This window comes from Falco biarmicus, chromosome 3, assembly GCF_023638135.1.
Source record: "Falco biarmicus isolate bFalBia1 chromosome 3, bFalBia1.pri, whole genome shotgun sequence".
Lineage (NCBI taxonomy): Eukaryota > Metazoa > Chordata > Aves > Falconiformes > Falconidae > Falco > Falco biarmicus.
Window position 1 is genome coordinate 104402565 of NC_079290.1, and position 23854 is coordinate 104426418.

Here is a 23854-nt window from a genome sequence, read left to right on the forward strand (position 1 = left end):
TGTATACACACAGCTAAGGAACGAGCATGTTCACTGGCAGGTGCTGAGAGATGTAGGAGTGCATTTGTGCAAGGATACGGGCTTGCTTGCCAGTTTGGTCTCAAATGGCTGGGTTTCTCATCAATCACACTGACATGGAGAAACAGTGGTGGTCACAGACCTCCTTTGGGTAGTGGGGGAGATCAGTGTTCCCTGGTATCAAGTGGAGACACCAGACCACAGAAGGTCAAGCATTGCCTTAGCCGTCTGGATTGGTGTAGATGCTGTCTCATAGCAAGGGGGGGAAAAAAACCCCAACAAAACCCTAATGCCCTTGGTTGCTCTGTCTTAATTTAGGATATTGTTCATCTAGAATCTGCTATTCCTGCTTGTCAGTGGGCAGAGTGACAGCATATGTGACGTTAATTTCCGAGGTGGGAAATGGCTAATTATTTACAGCTGTGGCAGGTGTGGAGGAGGGAATACAGTACAGACATATTTGGGTTTTCTTCATAAAATGTCACTGCTTAGTTCTTTCTGCTTCCTCTGAACATGTCCTGTTAGTTGGGGCAACATCCTGCAGTCCCTACACTCATTAGGGAGACTGCATGCAGCAAGGAGAGGTTCTCTCACTGCTGTCCAGCTCACCTGCAGGTCTCACTTCCAGCAGCGAGTCCTGCTGTGGACGCTCAGGACTGCGACATGCGTGCAGTGTGGCCCATCCCAGCATCCCACACTGGGCTCAGGAGGTGGCAGGAGTTGTGGTTGAGAGCTAGGAAGAGGGAGTTTGAGGACTGTGGGGGGGTTGTCATGATGGAGCAGATCTTTTAAGTGGCAAGAGATGCAGTGTTCAGCATGTGCCATTGACCTCTCTGTTTGTTTGTTAACAGGATACACACCCATTGGGATTTAAACATCTCCTTCCGAGAGACCTCTTGCAGGTACCATTTTGGGGCACCTTCTTTGTATGGTAGGCTAAGAGTTTACGGTATGTTACTGGCATATGGATGCTGTTAGATGTGAATGAACATTTCTGTTAGTGCTGTGGCTTTTTTCTTCCTCCTTTGTTTTTCTTTCTCTCCTTCTTTTCTTTTCTTTTTATTTTGGGGAAAGTTATGAGGGGAGGGGAGGAGTCTCTGTTATGGTGGAAGAGAGACTTGAGTCGACATGTAAAGAAAGCCTGTTGTTGGTTTTGATATGTTTACTCTGGTCCCTTCTTGGAAGAATGCAGGGTTGGGGTGGCCCAGATCTGTTTCCTGACATGACAGACATGGGAGTATGCATCTCATTTGCAAAAGTGTTCCTTTGCTCAAAAGGCTCATTAAAGGCCAAACTGACCTATGCTCCTGAACTGCTCAGGAGTTGCAGTGTTATGCTTAGCCAGCTTAAAGCAGTGCTACCTTAAAAGGTGGGCCTGTGACTGTAAATGACAAGAAATCACTGGATGACAGATGCTTTATATAATACGATTCCACTGAGACACCCTGGTCCTGCAAAAACTTATGCATGTAGGTGCTGAAGTATGAAGTCTTGGAGCCAATAGGACTCTGCATTTCGCAATGTGAAGCATGAATGGGTTGAACTACAGCTGCAAACATGCAGTGCAAGAGTATTCACAAGTCAGCTCAGGAAAAAGTTGACATTCAGAAAATTACACGTGTTTTACAAAGAATAAATTAAAGGAATGACATAGAAGTCTGAATTGTGAGAAGGATTGCAAAACCTTTCTGGTATATTGGTTTTGGAGTCTGGTTTCCTGCAGTAACAGATAACCTAAGAAGGTGGAAATTCATAAACTGAAGGTACCCAGTTACAAACATGAATAGTCCTTTGTGACCTCTGGGTCAGTTGGTATCCTGAACATAGTGTGTTTTCTGTATGTGTTGCTAGTAGTCATAAACTTACCTAATCCTTTAAAAATAGAACTGCAGAAATTTGCCTCTGTACTAGAAAAACTGGAATTTTGAAATTTCTCTTTTATACTGAATTGCCACATCAGAGTGAAATAGTAGAGCCTGGCAGGTACTGCTTGTTTTCTAGAACAAGAAAAATTGATCTGTGCAGCTGTGAAACTTTTTGGGGAATATAGAAGGAACTAGATAGGGTGCAGAACAGTTCAGAATCTGGTTCTGCAGGTGCTTCATACATAAATGCGTACTATAGGAATCAGGATCTGGCCCATTGGATCTGCTTGCAAATAGCAGCCCACTAATAACTTTTGTTTTGCTAGGTAGTTTCTGATGCTTTATGTAAACTTCCTGTTCAGTTAAATATTTATAAATGGTAGGAAAACATTACTGTTGCTATTATTGCTACTACAACTGCTGCCGCTGCTACTATACTTGTGGAAGTGTCCACTGCACACTAGGTACTTCACGAACGTTTCAAGAAATCATTCATACTCCAGAGACATCAGATTGTCTGGACAAGGGAGTGCAAATAAGTTTAGCTGATGACTTTTATGACAAGGCTTAACATGTGTAAGACTCGGTGCAGCAAATACAGTGTTTGCTCAAGAGAACTTTGTTTAAGAGCTTTAGGGAGACATACCTATCAGTGCTGCGGCTGATGTGGACATTTCTGTTGTATCTGCAAGACTGATGCATCACTGACAGAATCAGGGAGTATTAGAAATTACTTCCATCACCATCACATGCCCTTCAAATGCAGTGCTAACAAGTTCTGCCCCTGTTCTGTGTGCTCCCAAAAACCCCTGTGGCACAAGAGTGAAAGCGGGCAGCAGAGAAGTGAAGGACAGATGTGCTCTGGCATTTTAACCCATTCACACATACCCACTTTGCCAATAATTAGGACTGTTCTGTTGGCAACATTGGTGTGTGAAGGTTATAGCCTAAACTTTGCACCTGGAGGGACACGTCCATCTGTATTTAATTGAGTACTAGAGTATGAGTTAAGTCTTGGTGTTGCCATGAGGCTCAACGGAGGCAGTGGGGAGTGAAGGGTGGCAAATCAGTACTGATTCATACTCCATTAGGGAACAAGTGAGGGCAGAGGTATTCACTGGTGGTTAAGTAAGCGCAGACTTTGGCCCTGACACGTAAAACCCAGTAAGTCCTAAAATTTACAGTGTTAAGAATACATAAACCCCACCCTGTCTGTAAGCATCTAGAAGCCAGTCGAGAAGGCATATCTCACACAGCACTCTGTAAAAAACAGCTGAAGTTTTTTGTATGGCAGCCTTTAGAATAAAGTCCCTGGTTTGTTGCTGTAAGCTTTTGGGACTCTAAAACACAAAAGAATGGATTCCTTCCAGGCAGACCCTTCCATGATTTCAGCCTAGAGCAGGGTTTTATGACTAAGTTATAAACTCCTAAAAGGCCGAGGTTTGTAATGGAAGTGCTGACACAAGCCTTAATTAATAGCCACGTGAACAACGATTCTGCACAATAGCAAGTTAAGGGTGCAAACACCTTTAGAATTCCTGTTTTAAAAAAAAAAAATCTGAACTTGCAATGCATAGAATAAAATAATGGTCTGATTTTTTATTTCAGCAAGTACAGTTCTTGGGCTTCCTTGGCTTAAGTGTTTGTTCCCTTCAGTTTAGCTCTGTCCTGGCAGAAACATTGGTAGTTCCTCCTGGGAACAGAAGTTTTGCTTTTGGAGATTAAACAGTTAGTCCCAAATACAAAAAAATTGTGCCCATCCTGCTAGTTCAGAAGAGAACAATGTGTTACACTGTGTGGGAAAGAAAGAAATTTGTGTGCTTGTATGTCAGTACAGAAAAAGGTTGTATGTTTAAGCAACCTAAATTGCCACACCATTCTGTAAGACATCTGGCATATCTAAAATACATCATGGGATGGCAAAAAGGTTTAACTGACCTTTGTTGTCAGTGACCTGCAAATTCAGCCCATGGCAGTTAACACAGGTCATCCCAAACCAGTGCCAGGAAATCATTATGATGCACTACACCTGCATGCATACACAGTCACCATGCTACTTTAAATCAAGCAGGTCTGAGAACTGCCATCTTAATTTACCTGCCTCTTTGTCATAAGTTTGTCTTTGATCTTCCTTTCCAAGTTGTCAGAGGATACCTGGATTCATTGGCTTGAGCCACCTTAGAATTTCTGCCTGCATTGCCCTGGATAAAAAGGCATTTAACCTGGTACAAATCATTCTATATGCAAAGAACCAACAGCTCAAGATAGGGGAATTGCCCTGAAAGGGGAGATTAGGATCTCTCCTTCTCATGCCAGGTGCTTTGCTCCCTTCCCTTTTAACCTTTGAAGTTCATGCAGGTTTGAGATTTTGTTTACAACTAGTCTTCCTTTAAAATTTCCTTTTTAAGGTAGAATTCCCTTGTATGAACATACTGTTCCTGGAATAATTTGCTGGAATGTGTTAAAGTTGTTATTTTGAAATAGTGAACACAAGGTTAAAGCCTGGTCTCCACCACAAGATGCCTGCTCTCTGCTCCCATAGATTTAAGCCTGAGTCACAGTTGCTCAGCACCACAGGCAGGATTACCTTTCTGAGGTTGAGGTATCTCATGAAAATAAATTGTGGAATAGAAAGGAGTTCCAGGGAGGAAAAGGATCTTTCTTCTGTTTGTTGCCACTTGATGTATTGAGGGAACTTCGGGGAGGTGAGTGACAAATAGATAAGAGGTGGTGCATGTTAATGCCATGCAGTGATGCAGCTGGGTATGGAATAAACATCTTGCCCACCTGAGAATTTCAAGAGGCTGTCAGTGCAATTAAACCATTTCTGTTTCCAGAGTTGTTTACTGCTGCCCTTGTTAAAGATGGCCTGACTGGTAGGAAAGAAGGTGGTATGTGATTTGGTTAAAGCTGGGTACAAAGACAAGGAGCATAGCGGAGAATTGATCTGGGCATCTTGACGTCCAGGTACATGCTTTAGCTTTTGGTTCCACGGTAAGCAAGCTGAAGACTATCCAAGGTAGCATTTCTGTCTTCAAAGTCCTGTGCTGGTGCAGGCATAAAACAGTGACAAAGGACAGAGGCAGGAGCATGCAAGAGAGTCTCTTTACTGCCATAAGAAAAAAATCCACTTGAGGGGACACTCCAAGCTTATTGGGCCTCCCAGGGGGCAATTTTATCTAGGTGCATGTCACATGAAGGCTGCATAAGGACATGTAAAGAAACAAAAGCATCATTTGCCCAGAGTAAATAAAATGCATTTAACAACCACAATTTAAACAAAGATTACAGTGGTGTGTAACCAGCCTTTCTGAATGGGCATGAACCATATTAGAATGTATTTTAAGCAGACAGACTTTGGCCAAGAGCCTGTGTATGTATCTGTTGAAATCTGACTCTTAACATACTTAGTGGGCCTTTCCACATTGATTTAACCCTGGTATAAACCCTTGCTCAGCCAGAACCAAGTTTAAACTGCAGTGCTTTTACTGGATTGTTACATGAATGTGTTTGGTCTACGTGGTACAGCGGCACGCTTTTTAGAAAACTGTATTTAAGGAGGAATGAAACAGGTTAGTCAAGAAGAGGGCATTAAACAAATGAGGCCAAGTGGAAGAAGCAGATGAAAAATACATGGGAAATGGGACAGGAGAAGCAAACTAAAGGGAAATTCACTGATTTAGCGCATTCCTTTGGAAAGACGCACAGGGAGAGAAAAGGAAAGCAGGAGAGGAGTATTGAAAAGTAGATGGTTTTGAACATGTCAAGGCTGATCCTGACTCAGCACAAAGTATTGCTGTGTGGTACAGGTAAGGTTATCAAGTGCCAGAGCATCCTGCTGCTCTGCCCTGTAAGGATTGATATAGGATGGCTTCTGGGTTGTCTATTTATTTATTTATTTATTTATTTATTTATCCTAGTAAGCTTTTGCCTTTTAATCTAGGAGACCTGAAGTAGGTACTAAAAGGTCACACGAAGTTTTTAGCAGCTGGAAGCTGGATGCGATCCCTTAATGCCCTGCAGTCTTTAGCATCTGCTGCTAAAAGAGCTGGTATTTGTCAGATAAGCGCCTCTTAACTTACAGCAGAAAAATCAGACCGTGGCAGAGGGACAAGAGTGCCTTCAAAAGGGGGCCTGCCTTTGCCCTTCTGTCAGGCACTGATTCCTGCCTCGACACCAATGCACAGCAGGGCTGAAGCAGCAGCGCCAGTTGAAAAAGCTGATAGTGAGCTAAACTAAACAGAAGGAGTCAGAATTTGCCCATCTGACTTAAGTCAGGGCAGAGAAGACTGATGAGATACTGTATATAGACCTGCAGAGCTGTTTCCATAACTCATGATGACTTTGGAGGACAACTGTGAAGCTGACTCTTGACTGTATAGTACAGAAAGCTTAAAAAAGATCCCAGTGAAATACAGCAGAATGCATTAACTGTGACTCCTGGACTGGTATGAGGAGGACACTTACTTCACATGAGGCTGAATACAGTCCTTCCAGATTATTTCTGCTGTGGCTTTGGGACATACATAGACTGCTTAAGGAAATGTTTTAATCCTCATCTTGGCGGCATATACAAAGAGCTCTCACCTTTGTAACTGTTAAACCAGTGAACCAGGACATGCTTCCTGAAGGCAAAGCCAATAAATAGAAGAAAGCTCTTGGCTAACGCCACTGTTGTTGGCAGTCAAGGCATGGCTATGTGGAGACAATATGTTAAAGGAAAAGACTTTCCAGATGGGTGAACTCAGTTTGTTCATCAAACAGTGACATACCTGTTTGATTATGGACAATAGTTGCCCAGCTAGTAAATGGATGTGTTCTTTTGTTTAACTGGGAGAAGAGAAGTAAAGTAAATACACAGCAAATCCACACAGTTGATAGACATTAACAAGAACGTTCTGTGTCTGAATGAAGAGCATTTGGGAATGTTCAGCTAGGGAGCTAAGCCTCCAGTTCCGTAGAAAAAACCCTGTAAGCAACCTTTGGTTTGCTTGCGTTTCATCAGCCACGAAGCATCCATATGAAGTTCGAAAGCATAGATGCTGAGATAAACCAGGAGGAGCTGCGAGGTTCCGTCAGCTGCTTTTTGGGGGACTTCGGGTGGCAACAGGACAGACCTGGCTCTATGCTGTAGAGTATAATATTTCCTTTTATTTGTGGATCTAAACACACCCCCACACACAAAAGACTGCTACTGGCAGGAAGCAAAGTCAGTCATTCTTGATACCACCTTGCTGGAAGGCACTGATGAAATTTAGCCATAGACATTGTGTGTATTCCTGGACTCCACAGAAGCTGCTGGCAGGATGTTCCCCATGGCCCACGTGAGTGTGTTAGGCTGGGGATTTGCAAGGACGCATGCAGAGCAGAGTTACAGGTAGCTTTTGCTTCTCCCTTTCCTGTAGGGATAAAGGCAAACAAGGCCTTATCTATGCCTTATTGATGTAGATTCTGGAGCAAACATAGTTGTAGAGAAGAGTGGATGAACAGGGAGGAAAAAATGAGTAACTATTGGTTTGCTGAAAAGTATCATTTGATCTGAAAAAATTATTTCATTAGCAGTACTTTTTGCTCATATATTCATTCCCAGGAAGCTTCATTTGGGGTTGGGGAAAGGAGACCATTTGTGTACTAGCAGGGATTCAGAGAAGTGATGGAGCAGAGTAGGTAGCTGATAAACTAGGTTTAGCTTTCATTTTAAATCTAGAAGAATAGAATTATATTTCAAATAAGATAGGTGAGAAAAGCTATTAGATACCTACAAGGAAAGAGGGAATGTTTATTCAAGAGTAGTGTTCTTCGTATTTATCCCCAGCGTGTTGTCATCTCTAGGGTATCTATCATGGGAGGGGGAGTGTAATGGACCTTTTGTAGGGCAGCTGAAAGGACTCTGGATAAACCGGGCATGTGAGGGCATCTTAAGACCCTGGTATATTATTGAGATATGCATAAGCTTGGTTGCAGCTTTGGGGAGGCATTCTTGATGTATTTCAGCTGCATGTAGCGATCAAAAAGAGAATCGTATCCTTCTGCTTTTAGATGGTACGTTGGATCAAAACTTGAAGGGCGTGTTTCTGGAATAGAAGGTTTTCTGACCTCCCTTTTCACACCCTACTGTGAATATGTCTGTCTTGTCCTTAATAGATTGGATATGTGGGTGATTGTTGTAGCTCATCGGTTGCCACTGTCCATTGTCTAAACTTATACCCTATCGCCCATTCAAAAATCACTCATCTGGGTATTTTAATATTTCATCAGTTCAAAGCAAGTGTCTTAATGAATTGAGAAAATGAGAAGAATCTGGGAGATTTAAAGAGACCTTCTATCCGTTAGGCGCCTAGCTGCGTGTCAGCAACACATTCTTTTTATTGGCTGAGCAAAACATTCTGTTACCGAGGCACATTGGAACGCGGCATCTAGACAAGTCCAAAACTTCATGGAACGCTCTGCATGTCAGCAGGACAAGCCCATTGGTTGTGGTGCAAATCAAATGTGCCAAAAAACCTGTCAGGAGAAAAATCAGGACCTCCAGGCTGCCTGGTGCTGCAGGCAGAGAGGAGTTGTTTGGCTTTTCCCTGCACTGCACGCATGCAGCAGGAGCAGCTGCTTAGCTCAGAGAGTGAGGCTGTGGGTGTGACTTGGATTCTGACAAGGAACAGAGTTCCAGAAGTGCTTTTTAAGGGACGAGTTTGGAGATCCAGTGTGGGAGACCTTGGAACTTGGGGAAATTTGGGGTAAGCAGGGATGATTAGGTTGGTGTTACGGACGAACCAGGGAACTGGAAGAAGGGTTTATAAATGTGCATGGTGTCCTGGTTTCGGTTAAACCACAACACATGGGAACACACTAAGCCACTGGGAAGTGATGGAAGGGAAAACAAAGAGACCTCGAAGCTCTAGGGTGAGGGAGGATTCCAATGTGAGCTGCAGAAGTTCATGAGGCAGGGAGTACTGGAGGCTGACTCACACGGTCTGTATAGTGAGGAGGCAGGGAAGAGCAGAATGTAGACGGTTTTAGGTATTCATGAAATGCACTTGACCCACAATAAGGGGGTGTTAAAAGTATGCAATGCCCCACCCTCCAACTGCATTTCTGTTTGCCATGGTTGCCTTCATTATTCTCCTAGTGAAACTTCCTTTGTTAGTGGCCAAGGTGAGCTTCAGCCTGTGCTCGGGGAGAGGGGTGGGTGATCAATAGCATGGGCTTGATGGATGTTCAGGGAAAAAACGTACAGACACTTGTAGTGGTTGTGGCAGATGAACTGATGAAGATGGACTGTTACGGAAAATCTTTCTGGACTCTGGTGAATTTGTGTTGGGTTGCTGCCCAACAAATGTGTGCGTGGAAGGCAGAAGTGGAAGATGTTTTCAAGGGACTAGTTGTGTGTAACTGGGTGCTGCACTTTGGCACTAAGAAAGAACGGCAGGTGGGAGAAAAGTCTGTAACTAACCTTCAGGCTTCTTGCCACCTTGGGGTAGTGGGTTCCATGTCCTTATGAGAGGAAGATAGCACAAGATCTTCATATTTTTTGCCTCAGAAGACTGCAGCAATGCAAGCATCACAGGGGAAAGGTGCTTCCCGGGAACTGTACCTTCCCAGTGACGGTCTCGCACAGTGCTTACACCATACTTTTGTGATCCCTGTACTATTTACAAGTCTGGGTGAGGTGTCTCATCTGGAGGGCCGGTGTATCCTGCTGGTGATGGAGGAGTTGTAAAGTGACTGACTGTGTTTAAGGTTTTCCCTACCTTACTTGGATTCAGGCTCTCATAATTTCTTAGGCTTTGTGAGCTCCTCCTTTTCTCAAGTCCCTGTGCTCCTTTATCCGGCAGCACAGTAAGCTTTTTGGCTCCCAACATTACAACTGTGGTGGAAGTGCAGGATTCAAGATGCGTTAGGCCTGTCTGAGAGTTTTCCAAACTCAGAAGCCCTATCTGCATTATTGTAGACAAGAGGGGAAATCTGAGGCTAAAATGCGTGGGCATCCCCTTTGTCAAGTGCTTTTGTGGCACCTTAGCAGATGGGCACATGTCAAAACCGACTCTCGGAATAAGGTGCCAGCAGTGATAGACTGGGTTTACACTTCATCTCAGTGCTTTATCTCTTCCACCTCCAGTCCAGCATCAATGTGGTGTAGTTCCATCTTATTTTTATTTATGGTCTTGCAGAGCTGAATGACAAAGCAGGATTAGAATAAAAACATCTTTACACCTAATTTTGGAGTTGCCAACTCTACTGATCATTTTTATGAACTGTCATGAGTATTAATGAAATTTTATGAGCATTTTGCTTGGGACATTGCAAGATTATTTTTATACTTTTTTTTTTCAAGATAAGTCTGCAGGGAGAATTAGGGCTGTATGGCCCATAGTTGGGGTTGGGATTTTCAGGCCTCTCAGCTCCCTCCAGTTGGTCAAACTTGTTTACCCCTCCCTTGTTCCTCTTTACCCTTTCCTCATTTTTTCCCTTTCCTTCCCTTTTTGCCTGTGTCTGATGGGTGGCATCTTGTCAGAAGGTGGAGATGCTCAAGAGGCAGAAGTGGGATGTTGGTAAATTGGTAAAAAAAAAAAGGTCTATCAAGACTGATGTCTAAGAAGGACAGAGAGTGACTGAGAGGTTTTTTTTATCAATGACGAAGTTTTAAAAGGCAACCAAAAGACTGAGCAATAAAGATATAACCAAGAAGGCCAAGGAATGAGGGGCAGCTGTGCCCTGAGCTTTGCCTGCTGGAAGTCATGCTTCTGCTTCTGTCTAGAGTGCAAAATTCTGGCAGGGTACAGCTTTACCGCTGTGGCAGGGGAGGTAGCTGGGAGTCTTTCCATTAGCTTTACTGGGCCCTAAGCTGGGTTCCTGAACAACAGGGCCAGTCTGCACTGGATTGAGCGTGTGAAAGTGCTGTTGAACACATCGCTGGCTACAAATGTGAGTTGCCAGGTAAGTGAGTGGTCTAGGTTTTTGCAGCAGATAGAGAAGTTAGAAATTAATTTGGGAATAAGGAGAGGGAGCCAGAAAGTGCATCATAACGTAGCTTGCCTCCCAGCAGTTTGCCAAATTGCAGTTCATGAAGTGGCAGGTTGGAGCAGCTAAGGCTGCCCAGATTGTGCCAGAGAGGTCGGAGAGTGTGACGAGTGGGATGGGGAGAGGCAGTAAGGCACAGAGTGGTCTGGAGGAAGGCGGCAACCCCTCTGCTCTTCAGAGTTGCACATACATATGCTTGCTTGCATCCAGCTTCTTTGTCTGGGGCTTATCTGCCTATCTCTGATGGAAAAGTGACACAGCCTGTCAGCGGGTCATGCCGCCTATTGTTTAACAGTGAAACAAACTCTGCTGCCCCCCCTTGCACCACCCCCAGCCCCATCCACTTCTTTATTAGTCACCTGATCAGAGCCTTCAGATCCTTGACCCAAATCCTCCTGTGCCCAGCTTTAGGTCTTACCCTGCTCTGGCTGTTCTGTCCACCGTCGACCTGAGAGGAGAGGTATTGGCTGTGCTCTGTGTGATTAGGGAGATGTTGCTGGATGTTTTGAGCTGTGTGCAAGGTGATAAGCAGGAGTGAGGGAGGAGGGGAAGAGCCCTTGATCGGTCTGAGCTGCGAGCTTTCCCTGATCCACATCCCTTCTCTGTTTCTGCTGACTCAGTGACCCTAGTTTTACTGCCTGGGAGTGTCACAGTCAGTGACCTTGCCTGTCTGCTCAAAGGCCATGCCAGAGTGAACCAAGACATGCTGAGGAGAAAGTTATTTTGCAGAATTTCTTATCCCAAGATGACTCTCAGCTTTGCCAGGCTGGAAGGTGGTTAATCCTGCACTGATTTGATGCTGTGCATGCAGCAGGGAGTCAGAGTGGTCATCTTTTGAAATGTACTTTTTTTCATCTGGGTGGGAAGGTTTACATGCTAGTAAGGAAGAAGCTGAGAGGATTCATCAGCTCTTGGGAATGAGCAGATTATTTTACTCCCATAGCACTCAATTCAGTGTGGTTGGGGTTCTGAGATGGAGGGTCTCTATTTGCGCCTTGGTGGGCAGAGACACAGATCACACATTTTTTTCACTCTGAGCTGCCACTGTTAACTGGGAGTACAATAGGGTGATTTTCTGACAGATTCTGTGCAGGAGGTCAGACAAGGTAGATATAATGGTCCTTTCTGGGGCTTAAAATCAATGAATCTGTGATTAAATGGCCCACAGAGGCTGGGCATTGCAGGATAAGGGAAAAGGAGTGATATTGGTGGCATTTCATGTGGGAGCTGCGGTCAGGTATTTCTCTTGCGGCAGCACAACAGCCAGTGATCCCCAGGTCATGTCTGTCTTTCTGGGTCCTTTTAATGAGCCCCAGATTTACCTGTGCATGGTAGGGAGACAGAAGGTGGATTTTTTTCAAGGGCTGAGCTGCATTACACATGTTTCTTTGGAAATTGGTTATTAGTTTTGTTTTGGGTTTGAAAAAATGCTAACTAAAAACTACGAGAGCCTTTGAGTGGTTATTTTATACCGGTCCTGACTTCACATAGTTGTGCTGTTACATAAGGTGGTTTCTCAGAGCTATAATGATGCAACAGTATTTATAGACCAATCTGGGTTTTGCTTTTAATGGCTTCCATAAAAAGCTCATTATTCCCTTCACACAGTCACCAACTGATTTACATGCTTGTCCTGTCCCTGGGCGTGTGCTCCAGTTTGGGTAGCCCTGAGCAACACACTCACACTGACTGCTTGTTGCTAAATCATAGAATTGTTTAGATTGGAAAAAACCTTTAAGATCATTGAGTCCAGCCGTTAACCCGGAACTGCCAAGTCCACCACTAAACCACGTCCCTAAGCGCCACATCTACAAGTATTTTAAATACCTCCAGGGATGGCAACTCCACCGCTTCCCTGGGCACCTGTTCCGTGCTGGACACCCTTTCAGTGAATTTTCTCCTAATCCCCAATCTAAACCTGCCCTGGTGCAACTCGAGGCCATTTCCTCTTGTCCTGTCGCTTGTTACCTGGGAGAAGGGACCGACCCCACCTCGCTACACCCTCCTGTCAGGCAGCTGTGGAGAGCGAGAAGGTCCCCCCGAGCCCCCTCCTCTCCAGGTTGACTCTCCCCAGCTGCGCCCCGTCAGCCCTGTGCCCCAGCCCCCTGCCCGGCTCTGGACACGCTCCAGCCCCTCAGTGTCCCCTTGCAGTGGGGGACTCAGACCTGAATCCAGGATTCGAGCTGTGGCCCCACCAATGCCAAGTATGGGGGGATGGTCACTGCCCCGGTCCTGCTGGCCACACTGTTTCTGACAGAAGCCAGGATGCTGTTGGCCACCTTGCTGGCACACTGCTGGCTCATGTTCAGCCAGCTGTTGACCAGCACCCCCAGGTCCTTTCCCGCAGGCAGCTTTCCAGCCACTCTTCCCCAAGCCCGTAGCGCTGCATGGGGCTGTTGTGACCCAAGTGCAGGACCTGGCATGGAACCTTGTTGAACCTCACACAACTGGCCTTGTCCCATCAGTCCAGCCTGCCCAGACCCCTCTGCAGAGCCTCCTGCCCTCCTGCTGCTCAGCACTCCCACCCAACTTGGTGTCACCTGCCAACTTAATGAGGGTGCACTCAACCCCCTCATCCAGATCATTGATTAAAGACATTAAACGGGGCTGGCCCCAGCATGGAGCCCTGGGGAGCACCCTGTGTGCCTGGTGCCAGTGGGATGTAACTCCGCTCACCACCACTAGCTGGGCTTGGCCAGCCACCCAGCTTTTCACCCCACAAACAGTACAGCCATCCCAGCCGTGAGCAGCCAGTAACTGACAACAGTCTGACCGTGACACTGGTCTCATCCTCACACCAGAAACTTGTCTTTTGAGGAGATGGTGAGGAGAGGGGAGAGGAGGTCAACAGAGAAGAAAAAGTCACTTGTGCTTCTGCAGGTTCTGGCAATGTTGCCATCTCCTTGGAGCTGCAAAGTCTCTGTCATTCCTGGCATATCGACCTGGCCAGGCAAGGTGCTTGGGCCTGGCTGGCATGGGTGCATACAGTGCGTAGAAGGAAGTCACTGCAGAGTAAACGGAGTCTGTGACTCTCTTACCTGAGCTGGAGGTACCATTGGAATACACTCTTGAATTTGTGTCCGGTCAGGCTGGGAATGAGAAGGAAAAGAAACCTCATGTGTATTCCTCAGTGACACAGGAGGGTCTGTGTGAAGGATGCATGGGCACACACCTGTGTTGATCTCCCACTTTCCCTGGCTTTAATCAATGTCCTTGCATCTTACCCCTGCAAGCTCTGACATTCCTCTTTTTGCATATTGGATTTTTTTTCTTTATTGTAGGGAGGGACCGAGGGTCGGGACAGTTTTATGGCAACTGTATTGATCAGTAAAATTTAATATAATCCCTGCACTTACTGTGTGATCGTTAAGGGGATGGAGAGCCAGTGAAACATATTTAAAAAGAAATATTTTCTGGTTTTATTTCCTCCCATGCTACTTTTCTGAGTCTCTTATCTTCTCCAAACCTGGCATCAATCTCCTGCTTTGCATCCCTTCAAAGACAGTCATACATTTTTGACTGGGTTTTCCCAGTTTGCCTTTGATTTGATTAATGATTATGAAAAGACTTATCCTGTCTGGTCCAGTGCTAGATTAATTCACCATTTTCTCAGTGAACTGTCTTGCAGTCTCTGAATCTCTGTAACTTTGTGTCTACTGAGAATATCACTCCCTCTTTTTTTATCTCAGGTGCATCTGGAACTTCCTGCTGTGAAGTACCAGGTTGCCTCTTAGTGTCTAATGCTTCTCACTCACACAGTGCCCCTGTGCATCCCCATGTGTATGGAGAACAGCAGCACGAAGTGGTTAACCGACAAGCCAGCGAAGTCTGGGCAGGAAACTGGAGCAAAACAATGACAGCATGAGTTTCAAACCTGTGCTAAGTATCCTAACCATTGGAGCAGCCTTTTTTGGGTACTGCTGAGTGGTGCTGCACCACAGGTGAAATACCGCCTTTGCAGAGTGACCTGCACTTTTTTATGCCTGATACCAAGCACTGAAAGGTTACTGTATGTGGTCTTGCAGCTCAGAGCATGGGTGGAGCAAACCCTGCCTGCGGCAGGATAGACAGTAGGAGGCATGCATTCTGGCTCACCCTGTGGGGAGGACGGGGCATGGCCTTTGTAGTGAGGTTACTGTTGCCTCCTTATTTGGAGAGGGCTGCAGCAAACAGGGAGGCAGCCACTATTGAAAATTATTTACATTTTGACCAAATTTTCTCCTTCCCCTCTCCTTCCCTCTCTTTGCAATCACTCTTTGCAGTCACTGTGAGCAGCATGTTGCAAGAATCACCAGACCCTGCGGGCGCCTGGCTGCCTCTGCTAACTGCAGAGACTCTGACACTGATTTATATTTTGGTTAATTGTCTCCATCCATTAGTCTCCTCATCCTTCTCCTTGTTAAAGATGCAGTTGCTGCTAATGTCTGTAAATGAAATACATTTAAAAGGCATTGCTCCCAGTCTGAATCCGGCTTGGGTTAACAATTGCTGGAAGCTGCCACCTCTGGAGGATCCCAAGGGTGGTATGTCTGCACTCTGGTGCCGTACAGGGGCAGGGCAGCCCAGGCATTTGTCAGCACCTCTCTGCTTACCCTCTCTTGAGGGGCCAAGAGACTGAGGTGTCTGCTCCGTTTGTCTAGTCCCCTCTGTAAGTCACTGCATGCTGAATGTGCTGGCAGGGCTGGCTCCAGAACCAGGCTGGGAAGAGGGCTTTCAGCAGGTGTAGGGGACTAGTTTGCTGGGACCATTTGAGACTGAGGAGAGGTGACGGGAGTGAGGGTCCAAATGCTGGTCAGCAGGAGGACCAGGGGACAAGACAGGACTAGAAGGGATCTTGGAGCAATAGCTGCTGGCTTCAAACAGTGCCAGTCAGAGCATTATGGTGCAGATGTTGCTCAAGAAAAGATTATCATTCCCAGAAGCTGGTCGCACTGGATTGCTGCATGTCTGATTACCACAGCGTCCCTGGAAGGGCTTGCTCCTAATTCATTTATACATCCCAAGGGATGGCCACAGTTAGCAAGTCTGACAGTTCAGTGGCAGTTCCTATGATGGACTTCTCCTTCCTTGAGCACAGGTTGTGGCTCATTAACTAGATTAGATGACGTTGCTCATGCAGTGTGTGCCAGAAATGATAGTCCTGCTGGTTTAGCTGTTGTCCTGCAGGTGCTTCGCTGCGGACTGCACAGATGAGTCAATGGATTGTTGTGACATCTTGTCCCAAATAGACACCTTCTGTCTGGGTGATGTTTCCACCAGTTGATGTGGCTGTCTGTCTCCTTGAGTGCCTTTTCCTGTAAGCACTGCAGCTATCAAATGACCACTGGTGGACCATTATACTGCCATTACAGAAAGTCTCATCAGAACAACCAGCTTTGGGAGAGACAGAGGACCAGTTAGTTCCATTAAACATAGACACTGCAGCAATCAAAGCATTCATAGAGAACATTAGCAATGTATTTTTTCCTCCAGTGGTAATTTTTGCAGCCATTAGTTATTAGTACATCTCATTGCTGCTTTGCAGAACGGTCTTCTTATATCAGAGCATTGGGTTGTGACAGGGAATTTTAGACTGTCGGCTCTGATCTGTATCTGTGGTGTCCTGACTGTACTCCCAGAGTCCTACAGTGGTGTTCATTGGGTTTGGATGTGAGGTCTGAGGATGAGAAAGACTTGTTTTGTTTTTTCCTGCACCTAGCATGGAACCTGTGGCATATGCCTTCTATGCTGTGGTCCCCTGCAGTTTTCTTTCGCTGCCAGTGTAACAGGTCAAGTGTCCAGTGTTTTCAGAAATACCCTCCAAGGTCAAATGGCCGTTTTGTTAGAGAGCAGATTTCATTTCATATTACATGCAGGTAAAGGAGCCATTTGTACTTGTCCTTAAAAGCTCTGTGGTTGCTGCTTGCAGCATGCATGGCCCGAGTTGTGGTGTACCAGTGAGCTTGCTCAGTTGCCTGTGGCTTAGGCAAAACCCTTATCACAGCTTTCCTGCATTCCTAGTAAATGGATCTGTTGCTCCTGTGCCCTCTCTTCATTAGGTTTTGAAAATTGCCCAATTCATAATAATACCCAGCCACTTATCCTACTGTTGCTTTTGGCAGCAGGACACAGCCTTGTGGCAGGGTGGGAATCCTGTTGGATGGAAAGCAGCTTGCAAAAGCCTAGGACATTCTTTTCAGTGGGTAAATGGGCAAGGAAAAGGCAGGATAGATACATGGCATGTTTGGTGGGATGGTTACTTCTCCGATGCTATGTGGAGCACAGTCATAAACAAGCACGCATCACCACTGCCAGCTTTACTCCTTGTTAAAGTGTCTTCCTTATGAGGCCAGGTTCATTATGAGGTCTGTGCCACTTGCAGCTGTTCCCAAAGCTGCAGAGTTGGCCTTGAGGGTTCGACAGTGCTGTTAGGTAGCTGCTACCTTTCCCTTCTTTCTTAGTAGGAGGGACAGCTTTCTGAAGATGGGATCTCACTTCTTTATCAGCAGTCACCACATACTTCTTTGCCACACAAGATCCTCCAAATTTGTAACCTTGTACTCCTCTCCGCTGCTGCTAAGTATGATGTTGGAAAAACAGGATGGTGGATTCAAATAGAGAGTGAGCAACAGGATAATCAGGAGATTATCCTTACTAGGCATGTTTATATTCACTGTTCAGGTACCAGACAAGGGTGAATTTTAATGTTCTGTATTGAGGTTAAATGTCTATTGGATTTGACATTCAGACTCAAAAATCTTGTAGTGCTACAAGTTCTTTCCTAAAACTTTGCCCACCAAAATAGCAGAAATACTGAAAAATGTCTTGTGATCAGAGCTTTGACCATCCTGAGCCAGATAGCAGAAGAAAGGTCTTACAAGACCGTCAGTTACATGGAGTCACTTCCCAGTTTGAAGGCAAATCTGTACACGGCCAACCAGCCACGTGCCCCCTGGAGTTGCTGACAGTACATACTCTGTTTTCTACCCTTCATTTTACTGCAAGAGCAAAACCTGCTGTCGTGAGATGGAAGTGCCCAGGCAGTCATGCCTCAGAACATGTTCCCTTGCTGCTTGGAAACATACCTGTATTACTGTGGGTCCCCAAACCGTTAATTACCAAAACCCATGCAAACTGCACGTTGCCATGGCAACCTGCAGCCCTACAGAAGGCTATTTGTCTCCTCCTTGACCTTTCAGGAGATCTGTATCTTGCTCAAGCCCCCTTCTCTAATCCGTTTTTTAAAATATAATATTATGCTACTGGAAGGGATCAGACCTTTAATCTGATTGTGTGTGCATGTGTCAGTGCATGTCTTGGGGGGGTGCCTGCATTAACAGGCACCCAGCAGCGGCTCAGAGACAAGACAAAGGAAGAGCAGAGCGTGACTCTGCCCTGCTGGGGCTGCAAGTGAGCATCTCGGTGGAATGACTGCCTTCAGCACACAGGTGGGGGAATCCTCTACATGCGAAGGACTAACTCTCTGCATTCCCCTTGATGCAGGCTCCTTCCCGCTGAGGTCATGCAAGAATTGGGCTTTTGCTGGTGAGGACTTCAGTGGGAATGCTGTTACACCCATTCCAGTTTCCCTTCCAGTGAGCCTAGGTCCCAGCCTCCAGTTGCATCACTCACTATGCCAGACAAAGCAGCCAAGTTTTAGGTGTTACTGCATGTATGTTGGTCTCCCCAAAGTGCACGCTTGACCTGGGTCCTGCAAAGCTGGATATTCTTTTGCCTGTTGTATTCCCTCTGAGGGAAGGATCTTTAATCCTGCACTGGCTCTGCCTGCTGGGGCCCTGAGCTGATGAATTTGTTGCCTGTTCGGTCTATGACAGGATTCCTGTGAGCGAGTTTGGTGGCGTATAAACCCAGAGGAACAAACATCCTTTTCCTCAAGAGACTTGCTGTCTTTTCAAAACACTGTCCTGTATGGTGAGCAGGTTGAACACACAGAGAACACCCTGTACTCTGGGCTGAGGGTCTCGTTTCTGTGCTGTGCCACTTGTTCAGGATGCGCTTTGCGCTGCTCAGCTCTGGACATGGAGACCCAGTGCCTGCGAGATGGGCTTTGGTAGGGGCTGGGCTGGGCCTTTTCCACGGGATGTGGGCACACAAGTCTGTAGCTGACAGGTAGGAGTGAAGAATGAGGAGTGGGACTGAGGAATGGGGGAACAGTCAGTCAAAGGCCATTGAAACACGGGGCAGAGGACCAGCATCCCTGCCCAGGTGTGGGCACTAACCGAGCACAGGGGCTCCCTGTGCCGCGGTGCCGTGGGCGTTTGCTGGGCGCCGGGGCTGCTCTGCCGAAAGGAGCATGCTGTGCGGTTCACCTTCAGCAGAGGGTGAGTGGTTGGTTGAATTTTCAGAGAGCTGTTTTCTGTGGAGAAACTTGCCAGGCTCTTTCTAGGATTTTTGTGGCCAGTGGATGGGGCAGGGCTGAGGTAGATGTCTGCCTGCTGGTGTGGGTGAAGGCGATTTGGCTGAGGTGTTCGCCTCAGGGCTGGGGGCAGGACTGAGTTGTGAAGGGGTTTGGCCAGGCTGGAGGCACAGCTCATGTTTTGCAACTTTTAGTACATGGACCGAGCAGGTGTCCCACAGCCTGTGGCAGTGCTAGGTGTTCTGCCTTCCCGCTGGGCCAGCGAACCTGAGGCAGTGGGGTGTCAGGGCTGGGAGCGCAGTTGCAGTGCCGCAGCCCAGGGTAGCAAGTAAGCAGCAGCAGCTAGTTTCTGAAAATTGCTTGTAGCTGGGCAGAGTCCTTCTTCCTGGCTAAAGCACTGTGTAAATAGCATAGGACTTGAAGAACTGAAACTCAATTAAAAGTTAAACTTTCACTACCTCTATTAAATGGCATTGAGATGAAAGCAGTTGGTTGGGCTTTGCTCTGTGGAGGTTCAGGAGGGTCTCTTGTAAAAGTGATGTTTGTTTACTATCTCATGCAAGTCACGGGTAAGCTGGAGGTGGGAGAGTTGTCAGCTGCAGAACCAAAGCTGGTGTTCTATTCTGTTGACCCAACATGGTGGTAGAAAGACCTCTGTGGTCTGAGCAGAGCCTTACACAAGTCCGTCCCTTATTAGAGTCCACATAGTCCCTGAGTGTGCTTGCAGCTGCGTGGAGCTATATTTGCTGGGGCCAGCTTGGCCTACAGCATTTTAAAAAAATGCTTAAAGCCTTTACCTACACAGAAAGGTATCTCAATTTTTCATAAGCAGCTCTGGTTACCTTTCACTCTCTTTTCTCATGCTAAGACTGAGCCCCAGCTATAAGCTACCTCCCGTTGCGCCAGGTGTAGAACAAGCCCAGAACAAAAAGGCAGTCTGCTTCAAACCTCTGGTGCGCTAAGACAAAAGGAACAACTCCTGGGGACAGTTTGATGTACTAAAAGCTGTCGTAGCCTGTTTGCCTTATCTCTAGTCTTTCTCCCCTTTCCTCTCAATGTCACCTTGGTGTTCCGTTTGCCTTCTGCAAAGGTATTCCGGCAAAGCCATGTTTTCCTGGGATCCTGCCGAATTGCGAATTGCGTGGGTGGACTGAGTTGAATTCAAAGCCTGTAGTGTGTGCCTATCAGCCCTGTGGTATCTGCTCCCATGTGGAGTTACGACTTGCTAATGCTCCTTTGCATACCATGCTGATTTTAATTTTAAGGCCTTGGAAAATCTCCTAAACCCTCAAGATTTTTGGGGAAGAAAAATACAGTTTCTTGTGTGGTAACGTTTCCTTCCACATACATCTCCGGGATATAGTTTTTGGTGGATATATCACAGTATTCTGCACTCTTTGCATTTTGGAGAATCAAGTCATGTGAAAGAGTTGCTATGCTCTTTTCCAGAAGGACAGGTAGTTGCATTTTGGTGGTGGAGAAAACAATTCCTTCTGGTAGCTCTCTTAATGTGTTTACATATCAGAGGTGCTTTGGGCTCGATTGGGATGCAAGACACTCTGCAAATGCAAAGATGTAATTATCCCATTTTTCTCTTCCTACTCCCTGCCTTTCTCGCTCTGCACTTCTGGCTCATATCCTCTGCCCTTTCCTGTGCATTGTGCTGATGGCAGCGTTTATCTGCATTTGTCCTCTGTCCCTGACATCCAGTTATTGATTGGCATGATTAAAAAGAACTGATAATCACTTCACATTAATCCCATAAATGACTTAAGACACCAAAATATTTGCATAATGCATCTTAAAGGTGGCAGCTAAAAGAGGATAAGACCCAAAACTGCTTGGCACAGGAGAAATGGGCTTCCCACTCACCTGTGGGCTTGCTTAAGTAATTAGCCTTCTGCTTGCATAAGGAGGAATCTGAACTGGTTTAGCGGAGGAAGATGCAATGGGTGCTCAAAGGCTTTGAGATCTGAGCATCCTATCTCATTGCTAAGATTGGGGGTGGGGGGAGTGCGCGGGGGGGGGGGGAGCAGCAGGGAACATGACAGCGGCTGCTGAAATGAGAGTCTGTTTTTGTCTGCTACATCTTGTGAAAATCTGGAGCCAGACGCCTGCTGAAAGTACCTCTGTCTAAAGACTTTCTGTCATAAACTTATCTGATTAGCAGAGAGCTAGACGACAGATTAGCCCCTGCTTCTGCAGCAGGGATGGGCTCTCTGGAGCATTTGAGCAGATCTGCTCCTGTTGCTAGTGCTGATAGCCTGTAGGTGGGGGTGCAGCAGGTGGGGAGGAGGTAAGGGGGGGATAAGTGGGGGATATTTAAGGGAAGATGATTGCTAGGTAATTCTGCAGATAATGCACCCTCCGTGTTGTCCTGCTGGTCCCAGGTGAGGACACTCTCCTCTGCACCAGTGAGTTGGTGGTCATGTGCTGTGTGTCACAGCAGCACAGAGTGGGTGCATTTGTCATGTGAGTAGAGGCTGGGAGGGAGCTGTGGATGTGGGAGGGAGGGCAATGTTTCTAATATGTATAATTTTTTTGTAAGTGTCTCTAGTTCTTCTGGCTGTCATCTTCCATTTAGAAAGACGGGAGGAAGAAAAATAGCCACATTTAGCTTGGGGCAAGCACCTTGTGCTAGAAGGATGGGTGATTTAACATATACTGCAAACAAACAGAAGGGAGATATTCCAGCATTTCCATTTAGTATCATGGATACGTTTTAGCTTGTTCTTCCTCTTCAGTGTTTGTATATCATTTATTCAGAAATATTTAGCAAGTGGATAGCAGTTTGCAAGCAGAAGCATTTGCCAGCTGAACTGCAGTATCTGCTACAGTGGATGTCTTTTTGTGCTCTTCCTCTCCATAGAAGGAAAAAAAAGAAAAGGAAAAAAACTAAACTAGCCTACTTAGCAGCAGTCTCATGCAAGGATAACAGGCAAAATAATGCTGAACTGCTCTAATGCATTCTGTTTTCCCAGAAGGAAGAGAGAATTATTTCAGGATCTGTTAGTGAAGAGTTGAAAATTAGTTTTGTAAACAAATCTGTACCCTCAGCTCTGAGTAATGCCGATATCCGGGACCATGGTGGGTTTCTCTCTAAACCCAAAATTATTATTCAAATAAATAAAAGTATTCTTGCATTCCAACAGTGATGGAATGGAAAAACTTAATTCTTTTAAGAAAAGAAGTGTGGCAACTGATAGAAAACTATCAGTTATTTCAGTTCAAGTTCCTATTAATTCTGGAATAGATCTGCCAATTTCTACACTTTCAGTTTTTCCATCTGAGATGTAAGTTCTGGCCCACGCAAGTTATATCTGGCAAAACTGAAATCAGGAGCTCTGGCAGCTGCAGAGTCCTTTATGGGAAATGAGAGTGCTGTTTGGGAAGTGCTTTGCAGTTAGTCTCCACTCCCCAAAACTAGAGGAGGTTACCTAGGAACCTGATGGGTAGGAGGGGGAGAACCCTTCTTGAGATACAGCTATGTTGGGGCAAACAAAAGAATCTTGCGTGCATGCACACATATGCTCATACACACAAAAATCAATTATGTGGTGGCAAATAGGATTTCCTTAACTTGGTGCTTTTCTGCTCTGTTGCAGCCGTGATAACGACCTTTCCACTATCATCTCCAACCTGCATCAGAGCCGTCAGCTCGTTATGCCAGAGACCCAGAGCCGCTGCGAATTCAAGAGAAACAGCATTGACATTGGCTTAGGAGCAGCAGGTAAGCAGCTGGAGCAGGTCCTGCTGGTCTGGGTTTGACTTCCCTCCTCTCTCTTCTGCTCCTTCATTTGTTCATTTTTTCAGCAGCTGTTTTTTCTGTGGCTGTTTGTGTTACTCTTTGGAGTGAGCTGTATGAAAGCTTTTAATATTCTGGCTAAAGATTAACGTGGAAAGGATTTCATGGTAATGTTAAAGTCCTTTTGAGATCTCAGCCCTATGTTGTTCTCAAATCTAGCGGTCTGTGTTAAACTACTGGCAAAGGAGCTTGCGCCAGCAAAGAAGTGAAATGTCCCCAGGGTTAGTGTCAAGTGAAGCAGAAAGGCCTTGCAGAGAGCATGGTTTGATTTGTAATTTCATTAATCAGAGGTTCCCCATGCTGCCTCTGTGCCTGCCAACTCCTTTGTGAGCATGATTGTTTGGTTTTGTAGCGCATCCTTGCTTTTTGGGGAAGTTCACCTGGTTTCAACTTCACATGGTGAAACGAGAAATGCTCCTCTTGGCTCCTGCATTGTGCCTCTCTGCAGGTCAGTAAGGGAGCTATGGGCAAGGATGCTTTGGTGAGATATTCATCAGTCAAGAACTGAGGCACTGGTAATAAACTAGAGATCTGTTTGCTGTTTGCAGAATCTACAATTTGCTTTTGATTATAAATAAAAATTGAGGAAAACCTGGGAGTTACGCTAGTTTTTATATGGAGTGATCCCTGTCCTTCCAAATCAGAATTTGATCCCTCGGTGTATGTTAACGCAAGCCTTTCCTGAAAATCTGTATGTTTTGGGTTTTGTTCATATTTTCTTGTAAGTCATTCTATTGACTGTGTAACTTAAGCCCGGATCTTAAGGGAATACCACATCTAATACACTTTGAG

At 45.9% G+C, this 23854-nt stretch overlaps 1 protein-coding gene across 1 annotated transcript in view; it reads left to right on the plus strand.

The window, feature by feature from the left end:
- The window catches only part of SAMD11 (sterile alpha motif domain containing 11), a 158582-nt gene that overhangs the window by 76365 nt on the left and 58363 nt on the right, over positions 1 to 23854 (plus strand). Inside the window, 2 exon segments of the mRNA XM_056333045.1 lie at positions 870 to 920; positions 22863 to 22987. Of these exon segments, the coding sequence (XP_056189020.1) occupies positions 870 to 920; positions 22863 to 22987 (176 nt within the window).